Source organism: Dipodomys spectabilis, unplaced genomic scaffold, assembly GCF_019054845.1.
Source record: "Dipodomys spectabilis isolate Male_0828 unplaced genomic scaffold, ASM1905484v1 ptg000030l, whole genome shotgun sequence".
NCBI lineage: Eukaryota > Metazoa > Chordata > Mammalia > Rodentia > Heteromyidae > Dipodomys > Dipodomys spectabilis.
In genome coordinates, this window is record NW_024870707.1 from 9,131,998 (window position 1) to 9,151,750 (window position 19,753).

General features: G+C 50.8%; 1 protein-coding gene across 2 annotated transcripts; it reads left to right on the top strand.

Moving 5' to 3' along the window:
• Window positions 1–916: 916 nt before the first annotated feature.
• On the top strand, window positions 917–13,977 carry Lgals12 (galectin 12). Of its 2 annotated transcripts, XM_042676281.1 has the most exons (9): window positions 917–1,098; window positions 3,483–3,571; window positions 3,719–3,932; window positions 5,380–5,499; window positions 6,274–6,312; window positions 6,845–6,871; window positions 7,837–7,925; window positions 12,744–12,894; window positions 13,322–13,977. In XM_042676281.1, the coding sequence occupies exons 1-9, from the start codon at window positions 1,030–1,032 to the stop codon at window positions 13,466–13,468; spliced, it is 945 nt and encodes a 314-aa protein (XP_042532215.1). In that variant the 5' UTR covers window positions 917–1,029; the 3' UTR covers window positions 13,469–13,977. The 2 variants fall into 2 exon arrangements, with proteins under 2 accessions (XP_042532215.1, XP_042532216.1); XM_042676282.1 differs by lacking the exon at window positions 6,845–6,871.
• The last annotated feature ends 5,776 nt before the right edge of the window (window positions 13,978–19,753 follow it).

Consider the following 19,753-nt stretch of genomic DNA (forward strand, 5'->3'; position numbering starts at 1 on the left):
GCATTGACCATGTGCCCAGCCTGCTCCCTGCCAAGTCTAACAGCATGGTCAGATCCAGAGACCTCCCAAACCCAGGCCAGAGTTGAGAAGTTGTACAACTTTCAAAGACAAAGCCTCACTGGAGCTGGAACCAGAACTGCAAGGACTCTCCCAAGACTCTGATCTTACCCCACTCTTAGCCACAGACCTCCTGAAAGACGTTGCTATGGTTACCCTCTCTACGTGGAGCTACACCAAGGAGGCCAAAGGAGGGAAGCGGCTTGTCCAAGAGTACAAAGTTCATTCAAGCAGAGGCTGAGCATGCCAGCATCCGGGTCTCTTTCCCCTGAAGCCCAGTGATCCCACTGCCCATGGCTTGCCTCTTCTGAGCCTCAGGGGACCCTCCAACCCCCTTTCTGCTCATTCCAGTTTCTTGTGATGCCAGCTGGGCCCTGACATTTCCAACTAATGCTGAAATGGAGCTTCCAGGAACACAAGACAAGAAGGAAGAGGGGGAGGAGGGGGAGGGAAAGGAGAAGGTGACAGGGAAATAAGACAGATTAAGGTGAGTAGGAGGATCCCAGAAGCTGGAGGTATGGTAGTATTTCTCCAGCTCTGACCTACACCACCCCCTGCTCTGATGGGGAGGGGGTGGTGGTCAGGGAAGCCTCTGGAAACACAAATCCCCCTGGCCTTCTGAGGAGCCAGCCCCTGGCTTCCTCCTGCTTTGGCCATGTGCTTCAGTCCCAGAGGAGCCAGTTGGATGGCCAGGGCCAGTGACCCGCCCCTGAACACAGAGTTTCTGGAAAGAGCGCCAGTCTCCCCGGAGCTGCTTGCACCCCCGCAGCTGGGGCCTTGTGTGGGCCTGAGGTGGCAGCTCCCCTCCCAGGTCTCCTGCAGACAGCATTAGGAGCCTTCAGGGCACAGGTCAGGCTAACAGCTGGCAGAGCTGCGCGGGGCGGAGGAGGCTGGCTGGGAAACAGCAGTCCAGTGCTCACAGAGCTCCTGGAATTGAGATCCGCAGCCCGAGGCGGGGCTGCCCCACCCCTCATGGCACCTGGAGAAGCCCTGGACCCGATTCCTGACAGCTTCATCCTGCAGCCGCCCATCTTCCACCCGGTGAGCCGCTGACCCTGCACTGGGACCCTCAGGGCCCCTCCCCTCCGGCCCACACCTTCCCGGGACAGAAACCACTTGAGCCTTGCCTGCATTCCTAGGACTTGCCTGGGGCTCTAGAAGATTCTCTTTGAGTTTAGCAAAGTGGCTGATCCGCAAATCCCCACTTAGGTGTGCCTGGATCCTTGGATTTTATTTAATTTTTTCTTTTGTCAGTCATGGGGCTTGAACTCTGGGCCTGGGCACTGTCCCTGCGCTCGTCAGCTCAAGGATAGCGCTCTACCACTTGAGCCACTGCGCCTCTTCCAGGTTTCTGGTGGTTTATTGGAGATAAGAGTCTCAGGGACTGACCTGCCCAGGCTGGCTTTGAACCCTGATCCTCAGATCTCAGCCTCCTGAGTAGATAGGATGACAGGCGTGAGCCACCGGTGCCTGTCTGGGTCCTTGAATTTTATTTAGCCTTAGAAGGAAATCCAGTGCTGTGTTGGGATGGGTGGCTAGAAAAATGGGGTTTGGGGTAAGGGGGGGGGTCATTGAGGGGGAATACTGATTATTAAGAAAAACAGTTTCATCTCTAGCCTGGGAGGGAGGCTTGGGGGAGCCTTCTGATCAGGGATGGGGGGAGGGGGGTCCACTCTCCCTCCTTCTGTTCTAGTGCCTGGAGGATGTTCTGAAGCTACAGAGGCTTTACAGAGTACTAAACTCCCAGCACTAGTTCTGGAACTAGTGAGCACTGAAGATCACTTTCCCTTACTTGGCCCTCTGCTCCCAGAGGCTGCATGAGCCCAGTCAATCACATACTCCGCCAGGAGCAGGGGTGTGGAAAGGGAAAGCCAGGAGCTGCACTGACATATGGAAGCCCTAGCCTGGAACCTTTAAGGTTCCTCCTGAAATGCCCTTAGGCCAGGATCGGTCTAGTGGGGAGAGAAGGTTCAGGAATCAAGATCCCTAAGAAGGTTCAGGAATCAAGATCCCTGCTGGAAGCTCACCTGGAAGGCGCTGCTGAGATCTCAGTTCTTTCCAGGTGATCTTGGGCTTCTGATTGCCGCTGCAGCTTGGCAAGCTTGTCTTGTGATCCTGTCCAAAGTGTATGTGCTGTTCTACTTACATTCCTTCTGCAAACATCTCCACCAAGCCCATGCTGTGTCAACTGACAGGTGCTGAGCCTACCAAAGGGGAAAAGCAAAGCTCAACCCTTTTTTTTTTTCAATTTTTAAAAAATCAGTCATGGATTTTGAACTCTAGGCCTGGGCAACTGTCCCTCAGCTCTTCAGCTCAAGGCTAGCGCTCTACCACTTGAGCCACAGAGCCACTTCCAATTTTCTGGTGGTTCATTGGAGCTAAGAGTCTCATGGATGTTCCTGCTTAGGCTGGCTTTGAACCATGTGATCCTCCGATCTCAGCCTCTTGAGTAGCTAGGATTATAGGCATGAGCCACCAGCACTGGGCTTTTTAACATTTTTATGTTGTGTTTTTTTGCCAGTACTCAGGCTTGAACTCAGGGCCAGTACTCTTGCTTAGCTTTTTGCTCAAGGTTGGTACCCTACCACTTACTTGAGCCACAACTCCACTTCTGGCTTTTTCATAGTTGATTGGTGATAAGAGTCTCATGGACTTTTAAAGCCAGCTCAGGCTGGCTTTAAAGGACGATCCTCAGATCTCAGCCTCCTGGGTAGTGAGTTCTAGCTTTGAGAAGCAGGTGATCTCACAGGGAAAACAGCCAGCCAGCCCTTCTCTAATGAGGTTCAGGAAAGAGAAGAAAGGTGGGCCAGGTGGGTAGCTGATCAGTGCTAGGTATTTCTCCAAGCGTCCCAGTCAAGGCCAGCTCTCAGTTCCCAGATCCTGATTCTTAAACAGGCCTCAGGAAGCCTCCACACCAAGCCTGTAGGGGACCAGTGCCGCATCCAGTCCATGCCTGCCTCACTGGCTCCACACAGCCCATTGTGCCTAGGGCTCGGGAGAGCTAATTGGCTGGCACTCTAAGCAGGCAGTGGGGATGAACCATGCATCGTCAGGGCTTTGATATATGTACATCCCAAAGAAAAGTAACAGGCTGGAGGGGCTGGGAAGGTGGCTCAGTGGCAGAGCACTTGCCTTGCATGCCAGAGGCCCTGGGTTCGATTCCTCAGCACCACATAAGCAAAAAAAAAAAAAAAAAAAAAAGAAGAAAAAAAAAAGAAAGGTAATAGGCTGGAGAGACTATCCCAGGGAAAACTGAATTTTTTACACCATTAAAAAAAACCATTTTCTAATGAAATCCTAGTTTGCATTTTTTTTGGGGGGTGAGGACGTTGAGTTTCTTGTTCCTCCCTTTCCACATCCCAAACAGCGAGGCCGTGGGTTCCCTCTCCGGCCTGCATGTGGAGGTCTCATTCCTTTTTGTTCAGGTAATTCCTTATGTCACCACAATCTTTGGCGGTCTGTATGCAGGCAAGATGGTCATGCTTCAGGGTGTGGTCCCTCTGCACGCCCGCAGGTAAGGGGGGTGCGGGGAAGGGGGGTGCGGGTGGGCAGTGCTGGAGCTCAAAGTGAGAGGGGTTGGGCTGAGGGCTAATCTTTGCCTTGGGGATCTCTGTGGGTCATGAGCAGAGTGGCACAGCAAGATGCCACTCACTGCCCCCAGGTTTCAGGTCGACTTTCAGTGTGGCTGCAGCCTGAGTCCCCGGCCAGACATTGCCATCCACTTCAACCCTCGCTTCCACACCACCACGCCCCATGTCATCTGCAACAGCCTGCACAGTGGACAGTGGCAGGCAGAGGTCCGCTGGCCTGGCCTGGACCTGCGGAGAGGGGCCAGCTTCATCATCCTCTTTCTCTTTGAGAACGAGAAGATGAAGGTGAGTAGACACCATCGTTGCTGACTAATCAAGAACTTGTACCCCTCTTCTCTCCCTTCCCTTGGGCCATTCAGCTTTGTAGGGAGAGAACCAAGGACCTGCCATACCTTGTTCCAGGCTGGCAGCGAAAGAGCTCTCTGGCTGGGCGCTGGTGGCTCACATCTGTAATCCTGGCCACTCAGGAGACTGAGATCTGAGGATCACAGTTCAAAGCCAGCCTGAAAGAAAGTTCATGAGACTATTTCCAATTAACCAGCAAAAAGCCGATGTGGAGCTGTGGCTAAAGTGGTAGAGTATTACCCTTGAGCACAAAAGCTCAGGGACAGTGCCTGGGCCCTGAGTTCAAGACCCAGGACTGGTATGTGTGTGTGTGGGCACACACAAAGAGAACTCTATAGTGCTTGACTCTGGAGAGAGATCCAATGTCTTAGTGGTAACAAGCGCTCAGGGTGCCTGCCAGTCACTCTTTTAAACCCTTTGCATGCATCAGCTCATTTAGTTCTTACTACGCCCTCCAAGGCAAGTGCTCTCATGATTCCTCATCTGCCAGCTGAGGCTACAGGGGTCAGAGAAAGAGAACTTGACCTCAACACTCTGACTTCTGATACGAGCGTCTACCAGACATGATGGGACCTTCTGACAGCTCCAGAGGACCAGGCAGCTGGTGAGGGGCCGGCCGGGGGTCTGAGTGAGCTCTCAGCCTCTTGGGCCTCGGTTTCCTCATCCGTAGGTGGGATGATGGGAATGCTTCATGTCTGCTAAGTAAAAGTAATGCTTGGTCATAGATAAAAAGAGGACATGGAGCTGGGTGGCTCATGCCTATAATCCCAGCCACTAGGAGGCTGAGATCTGAGGATACTGGTTCAAAGCCAGATGAGATTCTTATCTCCAGTTAACCACCAAAAATGCCAGAAGAGGTGCTGTGGCTCAAGTAGTAGTAAGCTAGCCATAAGCAAAAACACTCAAGGACAGTGCCCAGGCTCTGAGTTCAAGCCCTAGAACAACATTGCTACCTTAGGTTATTTTTTAAAATTTATTTTTTATTTATTTATTTGTCGGTTGTGGGGCTTGAACTCTGGGCCTGGGCGCTGTCCCTGCACTCTTCAGCTCAAGGCGAGCGCTCTACCACTTGAGCCACAGCACCACTTCCAGTTTTCTAGTGGTTTATTGGAGATAAGAGTCTCACAGACTTTCCTGTTCGGGCTGGCTTTGAACCGTGATCCTCAGATCTCAGCCTCCTGAGTAGCTAGTATTACAGTGAGCCACGGGGGCGGGAGTGGAGGTGGGGTCGCCCAGCTACCTTAGGTTAGTTACTTAAGCTCATCATATGTTTGGTATGAAGCGAAATAGGTACAAAGCCAGGGAGTCATGTTCACTGATGCCTGGCATGAGCTAATGGATCCAGTGAACTCTAGACTCCATCAAGCCAAACCCTCTGCCTCTCCAGGTGAGCGTAAATGGAAAGCACTTTCTCCACTTCCGCTACCGGCTCCCTCTGTGTCGGGTAAATACTCTGGGCATCTATGGCGACATCTTGGTGAAAGCGGTTGGATTCCTTAACGTCAATGTAAGTTGGCTTGCGTGCTAATGGCCTTTGACTTCGCCTGATCCCCGCACAAGCCCGGGGCCCAATCACCCACCACAGACCACGAGACAAAGGAAACCTTGGACACTAGTAATCACCTAGGAGGAAGAGCCACAGAAGTGTCAGAAGTGAATCGGCGGAGGAGGGAGGCAAGGTGACAGCAGACAGGTGTGCAGGAGCCACAGGGGAGGGGGAGCCCTGGCTGCAGGGGGGCTGGACAACTTGGAGGAGCTATGCCAGCCAGGGAAGGACTTGGCTTATTAAAGCCCTTGTAGCAAGCTGGGCTCCAGTGGCTTACACCTGTCATCCTAGCTACTCAGGAAGCTGAGATCTGAGGATCGCGGTTCAAAGCCAGCCCCAGAGTCAGTAAGACTTTTATCTCCAATTAACCCCCAGAAAAGCAGAAGTAGCTCAGTGGCTCAAAGTAGTAGAGCATTAGCAAAAGTACTCAGTGTCTAGGCCCTGAGTTCAAGCCTCACAATGGACAAAATAAATAAATAAAGCCACAAAGCTCCAGCAAGCTGGCTAAGAAAATCCTTCCAAGTTCGGGCTTGTGAGTCGGCCCCTGGAGGTTGTGGTTTGTCCTGTCAGAGACAAGGCCAGGAACCCATAGTTTCAAAATTCCAGATTTAGGACCCATGACAAGCTGTGTGGGATGGAGGAAGGCAAGGCCAGGGTCAAATAAATGGCTCTTAAGACTTCCAGTAGTCCCGAATATTGCCAGTGCTTGTCTTTGTTTTTCCTCTTCCCAAACAGCCATTTGCAGAGGGCAGCAAAGAATATCCAGCCGGACATGTGAGTTTCCTGGCAGCAAGGCCAGTCCTTGCCGTTGAGCATTGGACAACCACACTATTGGGACAGGCAGGTTCTTCTGCCCCTCCACTCGGCACCGGGCTGGCTGACCCTTCTCTCTCTGCTCACGTGGCCATGGATCTGCCCAGCTCCCATCAGCCCCTAGAGAACCTGCATTTACCTCTCCCAGCCCGTCTAGGACCAGCTTGGGAAAATAGATGAGGGTGGCTCCCAGAATCTGTGAGTCCCCTCAGAAGATGCCTTTCTGTTGGAGTTTGTGGTTCTCAGAACGGCCCTGTACACATGGGTAGATTGGTCTCACTGAAGGGGAAATGAGGAACATGACCCCCCCCCACGATGTAATCCAGAGATGTTGGGTCTCTGCATTTAAGAGGACCCTACGGGGGCCCCAAGGACTCTCTCATTGCTATAAGAAGCTCACACCCCAAGTTTCCCCAGTACGTAAGAATGGCATGAGGAAGTTTTCCCCAAGCAAACACCAGTAGCCTCATCCTGCTTCCTTCTTTCCCGACAGCCCTTTCTGCTGTACAGTGCTCGGCTGGTAAGTGACATTCCTGTGGTCCACTCGTAGCTCCTCTGTTCCCATGGTTTTCTTTATTTCTGGTCCTGGGCACTGTCCCTGAGCTTTTGTGCTCAAGACTAGCACGCTACCACTTGAGCCACAGCTTCACTTCTGGCTTAAAAAAAATTATCTTTAAGTAGTTAGACAAAGGATTTGCTATTTAACAAAGCGGTTTATGAATAGAGTGTATCCTGAACAATGTCACCCCTTTCCCTATACTCACGCATTCCTCCCCTGCCTACCCCTTCCCTCACTCTTCTTAAGTTTATAGGTGTATTAAATTCTTGTTTGCATTTCCCCCTGCTCCTCTTCATTCACTGTCCCTTTGGCCACACCTGACTCCTTTTAAGTACCTGCTTTCTGGTTTTTCACTTCCAACCTTTTGCTGGAGATAAGTCTCACCCGCTTTCCTGTCTGAACTGGCTTCGAACCACGATCCTCAGATCTCAGCCTCCTGAGCAGCTTGTATTACAGGCGTGAGCCACTGGTGCTCAGCAGTTTCCCTTTCTTTTTGGAATACTGCTGCTGTGGGTGGGCTGCACAGCTCCAGGCTCAAGTCCCAGGCAGCCTCACTTTACCTTCTCTCCATTTACCCTGTGCTCAGACCCAGGACCAGGTATTAGAACAGAGGAACACGCCAGCCCTGGCCCTCTAGCTGCTCACAGGCTGGGGGAGGGTGAGCCACTGAATAGTCATGACAATTCAGAGAGCAGTCATGGTGCTCACATATTGAGCTCAGCATGAATGGTTAGAGGGAGCTTCCTGTAGGCATGCAGCAGGTGCTTAATAAGAGGGCAGAGCTGAATCTCCTAGCTTCAAGCAAACAGGTAAATTTGCCTGCCCTGGTGCTAGCCGGGTCCCCAAGGGTAGCTGGTGAAGCCTAGGTGTGGAGTCCACCCTGAACACTGTAACCGCCCTACTCGGTAATCTCCTATTTTCTCCAGGAATTGCCCTGCTCACGTGCTCTTTCTCGAGGTCTCTGGCCTGGACAAGTCATCATAGTTCGAGGACTGGTCATGAAAGAGCCAAAGGAGTAAGTTATTCAGTGAAACATTCCCTTCTTTTCATTTCCCAGCACCACCATCCAACTTCTTACAGAAGAGAAAACAAAGCCAGGTGCCAGCGTCTCACACCTGTAAATCCTAGCTACTCAGGAGGCTGAGATCTGAGGATCATGGTTCAATTATCTCCAATTAACCACCAGAAAACCAGAAATGGCGCTGTGGCTCAAGTGGTAGAGCGATTGCCTTGAACTGAAGAGCTGAGGGACAGCGCCTCTCAAGCCCCACGACTGACCGAAAAAGAAAAAAGCAGAAGAGAAAACAGAAAGAAGTACTTTGCCTAAAGTCACAGAGCTTATGAAAGTCAGGCTGAGATTGGGATTAGTAGCTGATCTCTCCTCAGACCAACTAGGCCCACATCCCAGATCCCAGGAAAGAGCTTTGCAGGCACAGGGTGAGGCCCAGAGAGGGTACTGACTTCCTACCATGCTTAGTTTAGGGAACAGCCCTAGGATGAAGGGGCTGGTACCTGGAAGCCAGGAATTCAAAAGACAATTACTAAATGGGTACTACCTGACGTCTCCTCCAGGGGGTGCTAAAACCAAGAACTGTGGATGAAATCCTGCTGTCTTTTTTTTTTTTTTTGGTCGGTCGTGGGGCTTGAACTCTGGGCTTGGGCGCTGTCCTTCAGCTCTTCAGCTCAAGGCGAGCGCTCTACCACTTGAGCCACAGCGCCACTTCCAGTTTTCTGGTGGTTTATTGGAGATAGGAGTCTCACGGTCTCTCCTGCCCAGGCTGGCTTTGAACCTCGATCCTCAGATCTCAGCCTCCTGAGTAGCTAGGATTGCAGGCGTGAGCCACCAGCGCCCGGCTTGAAATCCTGCTGTCTCACTGCCTCCTGCTGCTACTTTAAAGAAAACTAGTGGACTTTTTTTTTTTTCTTATCTAGGCTAAGTTGACTGGGTTGTCATCTGCTCAGGAAATGTACTGATCTGGGCAACCTGAGGGTAATTACTTTTCTTCTTTGTGCCTGGGCTTCCTTATCTGAAAAGTAATGATAATGCTTGTTGGGGGATGGGGGGTAGTACTCAGGATAGTACCTAGCGGCACACAGTAAGTACTCCACAGTGGGGTGGTATCAGAATTATCTCAGAGAAAACAGGAGAAGAGAGAGTGGGAACAACACTCTATGTTCTTCCTGTTTTTGTGTTTTGTGTTTTTTTGCCGGTCCTGGGCCTTGAACTCTGGACCTGGGAGCTGTCCTTTGGCTAAAGGCTAGCATTCTACCACTTGAGCTACAGCACCACTTCTGACTTTTTCTGTGATTAATTGGGGATAAGAGTCTCAGGGACTTTTCCTGCCCAGGCTGGCTTCAAACCTGGGTCCTCAGATCTCAGCCTCCTGAGTAGCTAGGATTTCAGGTGTGAGCCAATGGTGCCCGGCACTTTGTTTTGTTTTGTTTGAATATTTAAGTCACTGACCTCTCTACCCCTTGACTGATCCCATGTGTGAATTCTGGGGGCAGGCATGAAGCACAGACCTGGATAGTATGATCCTCCAAAACCAGGCATGACTGGTTAGATTCTTGATTTCTTGTAAACTTCACCTGTCTGAGCAAGTTTGGAAGGAGCCATCACATCCATCCCAGGGGACCATGTGAAGACAGGGAGGCACAGGACAAAGATTATTACAAGGTTTATTAGAGGAGCCATATTTCCCTTGGAGAGAGAGCGCATGGTGCCCTCTACTATCTAGATAGCAGCAGGGTCTGGGGGTTGGAAGTGAGGTAGGTGGAAGTTCAGGTGGATCTGGACAGAGAGAGGGAGGAGCCAGCTGTATGGCAGGAACTCCAGGGCAGGGAGGAGCTCAGGTCTGGGTGGAGCTGAGGACCAAAGGTGGGCTTAATGCTTACAAAGTCATTAGGCCTCTCTAAAAGTCTATTTTTGTTTCTCTGTTGGAAAAAAAAAATAGGAAAGTAATCCCAATCTGATAAGGGGAAATGAGAAGATGCCAGTGATCAAAAGAACACTTCCCTGCCCTTGTAGCTCAGTGGCATAGTTCATACAACGAGGGAATACACACGAACTCAGAGACCACACAGCTCACAGAAATGCTGAGGTGCCAAGTTGGGAAGAAAGAATATTTCCCTAAGTCTAGTCATGTCACATTTTCTGGTTCTTGTTTGTGCCTGGGTGTTAACACCTAGGGCCTGGGTGTTATCCCTGAGCTTTTGTACTTAAGGTTCTGGCTCTTCGGTGGTACATTGGAGATAAGAATCTCAGACATTCCTGCCTGAATGTTGACTTTGAACTTTGATTACAGGATTACAGATATGAGCCACCAGTGGATGGCAATTTTTAAAAGAGAAGTTGAAGCCGGGTACTGGTGGCTCACGCCTGTAATCCTAGCTACTCAGGAGGCTGAGATCTGAGGATCTCAGTTCAAAGCCAGCCAGGGCAGGAAAGTCCGTGAGACTCTTATCTCCAATAAACTACCAGAAAACTGGAAGTGGCGCTGTGGCTCAAGTGGTATTGCGCTGGCCTTGAGCTGAAGAGCTAAGGGACAGCACCCAGGCCCAGAGTTCAAGCCCCACAACCAACCAAAAAATAAAAAAATAAGAGAGAAGTTGAAAACCATCCTTTAATAACTCAGCTTTTGAATTTGAGATTGAGTTGAGATTGAACAGTATTCCTATAGGCCAGTTCAGCTGTGGGCCACAGGCCTGCAGACGCAGCACAATGCCTGGCACTTGGCGAGGCACGCCATGAATGCTGCTGCTGTTTTCAGAAACAATACATTGGACTGAGAAAACAAAAGCGGGCTCCCTGGAGCTCATTGGCAGTGCGGGTCTGCCCCTCCTTCCCATTCCAGCCTGAGTGGGATGCCTGGCCACAACCTCCAAGAGCTGCATAGAGTTTGTAGAGCATCTAGAGGGAGTCTTTAGCCAGTCCTGTGGAGAGAGGTGAGGGAGGCACTGGGACTGCTCAGAGCTCCCAGGCTGATGGGAAGACTGTAAGCCCTGTCTGGGATGGGTGCCTGGTGGGACAGGAAGCTGGAGACAGGCCCAGCCACAGTGTAGAAGCTCCATGTGTTCTTATGCATATCCATCTCCATGCATATCCATTCTCCCACAGCCTTACCTTCCAGCCTTCCTCCTACCTGAAAGTCTTGCAGTCAGTCTCCTTTCCAATGCCGGAAGGGATCCATAGGAGCCACTGAACCCCCCCCTCCCCCACCAGAGTGGGCTTCCCCTCCACTTGGTCCCACTGTCTGCATCCTCTGTCTCCACTTACCTCAGCTGCCTCAAAGAAGGTATCGAGAAGCTTCTGAGACACAGAACAGAGTCTAGGGACCCTACTTGAGAGGTGGATGCCAGGCAGTAGAAAGACTTCCCTCCTTGGGCTGGGAAGGTGGCTCAGTGGTAGAGCACTTGCCTTGCATGCATGAGGCCCTGGGTTCGATTCCTCAGCACCACATAAGCAAAAAGAAAAAAAGCAGGAAGTGGCGCTGTGGCTCAAGTGGTAGAGCGCCAGCCTTGAGCTGACGAGCTGAGGGACAGCGCCTAGGCCCAGAGTTCAGGCACCACAACTGGACCCGAAAAAAAGAAAAGAAAGACCTCCCTCCGTCTAGTCATGAATCCTGGCTCATACACTAGGACAAGCTATTGAGAATAGCAGAAGAAATCATTTAACTTCTTGCCTTCATTAGTTAAATGAGCTGATAAACTGCATGACACCTGAGGTTTTCTGTGAGGATTAAGGATCCTGATTTCTATAACACCCTTATTGTGCACTGGATCCTTCCTATCTTTCACTCCCATTAACTCCTTCATTCCTATTTTTTTCTTGGGGGGAGGGGCTGGCTTTATGAGGTACATATTGCATTATTTTTTAGACACAAGTAGCATCTGTGTGCTTATGATGTCCCAAGCACTGTCTTGCCCGATCACTTTACTTGTACTAACTCATTTAATTCATTTAACAACAACCCTACAAGATAGATGCTGTACTGTTACTACCCCTCAATGACAGCTGAGGAAACCAACACAGAGAAATTAAGTGATTCCCCCCCCCCCCCCCCCTCCAGGGTCACAGCAAGTAGCAGAGCCAGAGTCAAACCCTTGGAAGCTGACTCTAACCTTTAAATGATGTACAAAATAGTTAAGGCAATATAGTTATCACTTAGTAAATGTTAGCTTAATCATAGCATTCCAGAGGCTGGAGCCAGCCAGCCTGGACTACAAAGTGAAAGAAAGAGAGGGAAGGAGGGAGGGAGAGAGGGAAGGAGAAAGAGAGAGAGAAAGAAAGAAAAGGGAAAGAAAGAAAGAAAAGAGAGGGAGGGAGAGAAAGAAAGAAAGAAAGAAAGAAAGGAAAAGGAAAGAAAGGAGGGAGGGAGGGAGAGAAAGAAAGGGAAGGAGGAAGGACAGAAGGAAGAAAGGAAGAGAGGAAAGGAGAGGAGGAGGGAAGGAGGACAGAAGGAAGAAAGGGAGGGAGAGAGGAAGCGAGGGAGGGAAGAATGGGGCAAGGAGGGAGGGAAGGGGGGGTTAGCTACTATTATCAATATCACAGTTTTCCCTTTCAGGAAGAGAAACTGAGGCTTCAGCTAGGTAGTGGCCTCCACCATGACCCTCCAGCCAGTGACACTTGCTCTTTCCTCTCCTCTGAGCTAGTATGTGTCCAAGCACCTACCTAGAGCACCTAAGTCATCAGGACTCAGGTGCTCCTAATGACTTAGCACCATTAGCGCTTGGAAACTGCCAGTCCTCCAGCTGCTGTTCTACCTCCCCTTGGGCTGTACACGGGCCGGAGGACAGTGGAGGCTGATCCTCTTCTCTGGCCTGCTTTCTGTAGTTTCACCTTGAGCCTGAGAGATGAGGCTGCCCGCGTGCCTGTGACCCTGAGGGCTTCCTTCGCAGACCGGACGCTGGCCTGGATCTCCCACTGGGGACGCAAGAAGCTCATCCCAGCCCCTTTCCTCTTTTACCCCCAGCGATTCTTCGAGGTAGGCCACATCCTGGGAGAAAGTGCACAGCGGAGTCCCATATTGATCTGGAAGACCAGGGGGCATATCTGGGGATGGGTGAGCGGGGAAGATGGTATGAAGCTGGATGCCAAAGGGAGCCCAGCAGAGATCGTCCAGGCAATGGCCCTCAAACCTCCATGCTGATGAAACCCAAGCATAATTAAATGAGGTGGGGGCTCAAGCATCAGCTTTATTATAAAGCTCCTATGTACAGCCACTTTCTAATGGGAAGCAACCCCAGTTACAGGTAACGAAACTGAGGCCTAGGGCTGGGAAGATTCAAAGGCCACTGTGGGACCTCTCTCTGTGTCCTCTACGGGGAGGAGGGTCTCCGTGAGTAGCACATCAGGCAGTCAGAGCGAGATATGCGTGAAAGCTTGTCACCTCTTCAGACTCTCCTCGCCAGGTGCTGCTTCTGTGTCAGGAAGGAGGACTGAAACTGGCACTCAATAGGCAGGGGCTGGGAGCCACCAGCTTGGACCAGCAAGTGCTAGAGCGATTACGGGAGCTCCGAATCAGTGGAAGTGTCCAGCTCTACTGTGTCCACATCTGAGGAAGGGGAGTCCGGCGCTACTCCAACCAGGCAAAAGAAAAACCAGCCTGTGCCAGAACTCCACTGTACAGCTCTAGTCCATTGGCCTTCGTTAAACCACCAACCTGTCTCAGGGCCCAGGTCACTTGTGGATCACAATCCTGAGCTGCAGGGAGGTTGGGTCCACACAACAGAGGGAAGATAGCAGGTCCAAAAGTTGCTTCAACTCTTGAGTTCTACTAGGAGTGTGGCGTTTATCTGTGCCAACCTTCATGGACCCAGGCTGCACTCACAGGGCCAGCAGGCTGTGTTGGCTGCAGGTAGTATGTGAAAGAACAACACAGAACTTGCCCTCTGGCTAAAAAGGAAAATGTGCCAATAAGCCCCTCTCCAGTAGGCACTGTGTGACTCGGTGAAATGCATGACCAACTTCCCAACCGGCTCATAATTTCATAAAGACCCAGAAAGAAAGGATTGCAAGCAACAATGGACTCTTAAGACCTCTCCCTGCTCGGCAAGTATTTCTTTGCTTTTCTTTCTAAATATACAAACTTCAGTATTTTGCTCTCACACTTCATCACCAGTGATTTTTCATTCATGGAATTCTACAAGACAAAGGATCCTAAACAACACCTGAGCTGAACTGAATCAGTTTGAGACTGAGATAGTTTGTGGCCTTGAAAACAAGAATCAATCATGGCTCAAGGAGACTTGGGACAGACTTGGTCCTCTGGAGTATTTGCTGTCAGACCCATTGAGGGACGACTTTTACAAGTACTTATTTGTCAGACTTAGCTTTTTAATCTTAATGGGCTCTAGGTAAACCCTGCTTAGGAGCTATTTCTAATTGATTTCCCTGTTGCTTGAAATGTCTTATTGGCAGACAGAGTCCCTGACTAGTCAGTTACTTCCCTCCAATATGGAATCAGACCATCTGGTTGAAATCTTATCTAGCAAAAAGCAAGAATGCCAACTGGGACATTATTCCAGCAACAAGGAGAGACCTACCAGGACATGAGTGAAGAATGAGAAACAGTGAACTGACTTTGTTTAGCTAGAGAGGGGTGGAAAAGGGCAGCTGAGGCAAAGGCCAATCTGGTGGGAACAACAGAGCAGCACAAAATACCTTACTTGTTCCTGGTGGGCCCTGGACCATGGGTTCCAAGACTGGAACAGGTATTAACAAGATACAAAGTGGAAGGTAAAGCTGGGTGCCCGTGGCTCATGCCTATAATCCTAGCTACTCAGGAGGCTGAGATCTGAGGATCAAGGTTCAAAGCCAGCCGGGGCAGGAAACTCCATGAGACTCTTTTTTTTGTTTGTTTGCCAGTTGTGGGGCCTGAACTCTGGGCCTGGGCACTGTCCCTTAGCTCTTCAGCTCAAGGCTAGAGCTCTACCACTTGAGCCATAGCACCACTTCCAGCTTTTTCTGCTTATATGGTGCTGAGGAATCAAACCCAGGGCCTCATGCATGCAAGGCAAGCACTCTACCACTGAGCTACCTTCCCAGCCCATCCATAAGACTCTTATCTCCAATAAACCACTCAGAAAACTAGAAGTGGGGCTGAGGCTCAAGTAGTAGAGTGCTTGCCTTCAACTGAAGAGCTGAGGACAGCACCCAGGCCCAGAATTCAAGCCCCACAACCAACAACAACCACAAAAAAAAGTGGAAGACAAGTTCTCCCACATTCACCCTCCTGTTTTGAGGTGGAAGGGATCCAATCAGAAGGACCCCTTGCTCAGGAGATCCAATTAGAAAGTGTTTTACAAAGGCCAAGCAGCAGACAAGCCCGCCCCCTTCTCGATTTCTGCTACAAGGTGAGAAAAGTCCAATCAGAAATTTACACCTCTGGTTGGGGGTGGGGTGGGGGAGATCCAATCAGAAAGTTCTCCAGCAACAAGTGACCACTGCTTACGCAGTCCAACCAAGATACAATCCCCAGGAGGGAGGGTCTATGGACCCAATAGCACAACCAGATAAAAACTCCTTGGTGTTTTCCCCTAGAAAATTCCCCTCTCCATTCTCAGATAGTGTGCTTCCCCCAACTTTTCTTTCTTTCCTTTCACTTTCAAATAAATTTGCACTATTTACTTCAAATATTTTGCTGCCTTTTTTTCTTTTCTTGGTGCCAGTCCTGGAGCTTGAACTCCGGGCCTGGGGCATTGTCCTAAAGCTTTTTTGCTCAAGGCTAGCACTCTACCACTTGAGCCACAGCACCACTTCCAACTTGTTATTGGCATTTAATTGGAGGAAAGTAGTTCATGTAGTTTTCTGTCCTAGCTGGCTTCAAACCATGCTCCTCAGATCTCAACCTCCCAGGTAATTAGAATTACAGGCATGCGCCACAAGGATAGGCTGCCATGCCTTTTTGTTCTTAAATTGGCAGAGAAAATGAAAGTACCCTCAGATAGCATCAACTCTTTTGTCCAAATTACAAAAGACCATAGTCTCTGAGGAATGAGAGGTCTAATTACTGAGAGATCAATTTATACTGATTACTGGCCAGAGATTGGCCTCACTACCCATCAACGTCATTCTCTGGGGCCATTTCAGAAAACTCTTTTTGTCAGGGAGCTTAGTAGAAATACAATACAGAAAATGATGAGAAACTGCCATAGTAGTAAAAGCTACTGTTATCTCTTGAACTCCAGATATCATGGTTGTAAAACTGAACCTCCGGTGGCTGTAAATTCCTACTGAATGTGTGTTTGTGTGTGCAAGCACACATGCCAGTCCTGGAGCTTGAACTCAGGGCCTGGGCACTGTCCCTGAGCATTTTTGCTTAAGGCTAGTGCTCTACCACTTGAGTCACAGCTCTGCTTCAGCTTGTTTGGTGTTTAATTTGGAGATGAGTCTCAAGTGCTTTCCTGCCCAGGCTAGCTTCAAACCATAATTCTCCGATCTCAACCTCCTGAAGAACTAGGATTACAGGCATGCGCCACTCGCTCTCAGCCCTGCTGTTGTCTTTTGACCCAGAGTGTGACGTGATTTCCCAGAAACTGTGATTGTTGATCCAGCCACAGCCTACATGGCTGCCCTGCACCTGTATCCTGTAAACCCCTGTCCCAACTGCAGCCTACTTGACTGCCCCACATCTGCACCCCCCCAACTTAAACTTGCCTATTAAATCCCTGTGTTTACACCAATGCTCTCTCATTGGAAAGGAACTCCTCTCTGTCCACCAACATCTGGCATGAAATAAACCTGAGTTACTTCTACTATTCCAACTCTTTTGCTTGGTTTGTCCATAGTCTGTTCACATTTCCATGACACCTTAGCCTCCACTGGGAAATGGGCCTGACCACAGAGTGACTCGCTTAATGGGCTGATTGTAAGCAGCTTGTGGCTAAACAGGCTTTTTCAGGTGGACACAACCATGAGATTTGGAGGCTAGGAACCAGTCAAGGCTTAAGGATTTCTGAGTCACTTAACCCCAAAGGCTGCCAGTACAGGTGGCTGAGATATTGGAGGCAACAATTTCTGCCTGCTGGATCACACAACAGAGGCATCAGTAGACCCAGCCGGGACCCTGAAGGCAAAGGGGTGAGGCAGCTCTCTGTGGCTCCACTCTTTCAGGCTTTAAAAAAAAAAAATCACTTCAACTGACAGGGCCTTTGGGCCCTGTCCAGGGCCTCCCCCCCACCCCCCACCCTCTACCCCCACTCTCTACCCTCCACTGTATGTGCTAACTGCTGAGGGAAATCTCCCCACCACAGATTAAAATCATGTGATCTCCATAGCCTGCACCCAGCAGAGAAGAGTATGTAAAGATGTATAGAAACACACAGAAAAATCAAAATCTCACATTGTTATTCTTAGGAAATGGAGGAGAAAGGAAGGAAACAGGCTGGACTCGATCTTCCACAGGCAAGGACTGTTGAGATAGAGCAGCAAGGGGCACAGCCTTCCTGGGAGCTTGGAAACTATAAAGAGGTGGGACAGGAGTTGGGTTTGTATGAGGTCTGAGCAAGGAGGCAGAGGTTAATGAAGAAGCCTTGGGTCTGGGGAGGTGGGAGCTGGGGTATAGGGGACCTGGGACCTATTGCGGTTTTATTGGTGAATTGGTTAAATCAGTAAGAATTTTAAAACCAAAGTTTCCAAATCTAGGCCAAGGGTGACCATTGTTTAAATGATAGTGAGGCCAGATTGCAGTAGACAAACATGTGAGGTTCTTTTTGTTTTGTTTTTGTTTTTACTGCAAATCAATCAGCCTGAGAGCCTTAAGATTAGACCACAAGCAAGACAATGGGATGTCTTTGGGAACAGACAATTTAGAGTGCATTTTGGAAAATTTGGTAGGACTATGGAGTGGCCTGTCCTGTCGCTTTGGGAAGGCAAATGAACAGACCCCAATAATTAGGAGAAGGCGGGCTGGGAAGGTGGCTCAGTGGTAGAGTGCTTACCTTGTATGCATGAGGCCCTGGGTTCGATTCCTCAGCACCACATAAGCAGAAAAAGCCGGAAGTAGTACTGTGGCTCAAGTGGTAGAGCGCTAGCCTTGAGCTGAAGAGCTGAGGGACAGTGCCCAGGCCCAGAGTTCAGGCCCCACGACCGACAAAAATAAAATAAATTCAAAATAATAAAATAAATAGAAGAGGGCATCCCCAGAGTCTTTTTTTTTCTTCTTCTCTTTTTTCTTTTGTCAGCTCTTCAGCTCAAGGCTAGTGCTCTACCGCTTGAGCCACAGGCGCCACTTCTGGTTTTCTGGTAGTTAATTGGAGATAAGAGTCTCACAGACTTTCCTGCCCAGACTGGCTTTGAACCTTGATCCTCAGATCTTAGCCTCCTGATTAGCTAGGATTACAGGCGTGAGCCACCGGCGCCCAGCTCCCAAAGTCTTAAAAGGTGTCAAGGGGTCAGCAAAGTGTGAGAGGCTCTTGGGAGGCTCGGGGGATCCTATAGACAGGGAGTGGGGGACTTCTCAGGAGTCCTCCGGTCTGTGTTGGGGTCCCTCCACTACAGACCACAGCTGGTTACCTTTTGGGTGGTGGATGGACTCAGTCATCAAATGGCAAAGAGCCTCCTGCCTGGAGATCGGGAGTCCGGGGTCAAGAGGGAGGTAATAGTAAGAGGAAGATGGAGGAAAAGAGGCACGGGGAGCTCTGTGCTCCCAGTGGAGAGAGGCCTGGGGAAGAGAGTGAGGTGAACGGCTTGATGAGACGCAGGTGGAGGGGGCCCAGTTCCTCCTGGCACTTCTTCCCTCTGGGGTTTAGGAAAATGGAGGAGAAAGGAAGGAAACACTAAGTGGCAACTTTTGCACCAGGAGGCTGGGCCAAAGGCACAGCTGATTGGCCTAATGGAAGTCACCTCCCTCAAAGGCAGCCACTGGGTAGGCTGAGCCAGGTGGTACACTGAGCCAATCAAGATTCTCAGAGATAGGCCGGGCGCAGCAGGCCCAGCCGGGTGCAGCGTCGCGGCTGCCCGCGCCATGATCGCCCCGGAGGACCGGAGGGCGGCCCGGAGGCGGCGGCGGGGCCGGCCCGGGCGGCCCGCGGAGGCTGCCTGCCCCCACTAACCAGCTCCCAGGTGAAGAGACGTCCAGCAAACTCCAGGCGCAAGCAACGAGCTATCAACCAGGCTGTGCGGAATTCAGACCTTGTGCCCAAAGCCAAGCGGCGGAGAAGCCTGCAGCGCTTGGAGAACGCTCAGCACCTCCTGACCCGATGGCAGCAGATGGAGGTCCACCGGGTCTGGAGGACGGGGACCTGCACCCCCTGCAGCCCCGGGCATCTTTGCCATCCATGTGGAGGCCTGACTTCGTGAACCCACTGCTCAGGGGAGAGCAGGACGAGAGGGCCAGCGCGAGCCCAGGAGGAGGGCCGGGCCGCGGGGGGGACCCAGCACACACACCGAGGGAGATCCGCTTCCCCAGGGAGACACTGGAGAGTGGGAGGAGGCTGCTGACGGCCTTCTCTGTGTCCCCCAGGCTGTATACACGGCCATGCTGGACAGCAGCTTTGAGAGGCTCCTGCTCCGTGCCGTCTGCCAGGACATGGACCTCATCTCAGCCAGTGCTGACCTGGAGGGCCGGCGACACATGAAGGTCAGCAACCGGCATCTGGACTTCCGGCCACCAGGGCTGCTCTTGTCTGCCTACCTGGAGCAGCAGTGATGACAGTTCCCCGGTGCCCTGTCTGCTGCCGCCCAGGGCCCCCAACATCTCCCACACCATCTGCTCCCATCTTTGATATTTTTAAAATTTGTCCTTGGAAACCTGTCCTTCCCCTGGGTGGGTTCTTACCCTGGTGTCCTCCGTGCCCAGCTCTCACAGATCAATCCTGGCAGCTGGGACTGCCCAGACTGTC

Bases quoted from the DNA above. Each gene is read 5' to 3' on its own strand.
- Lgals12 (XM_042676281.1), top strand. From the start codon at position 1,030: ATGGCACCTGGAGAAGCCCTGGACCCGATTCCTGACAGCTTCATCCTG. The intron at 3,572-3,718 runs GTAAGGGGGGTG...CACTGCCCCCAG, and splicing joins GTCCCTCTGCACGCCCGCAG to GTTTCAGGTCGACTTTCAGT. The intron at 6,872-7,836 runs GTAAGTGACATT...TATTTTCTCCAG, and splicing joins TGCTGTACAGTGCTCGGCTG to GAATTGCCCTGCTCACGTGC.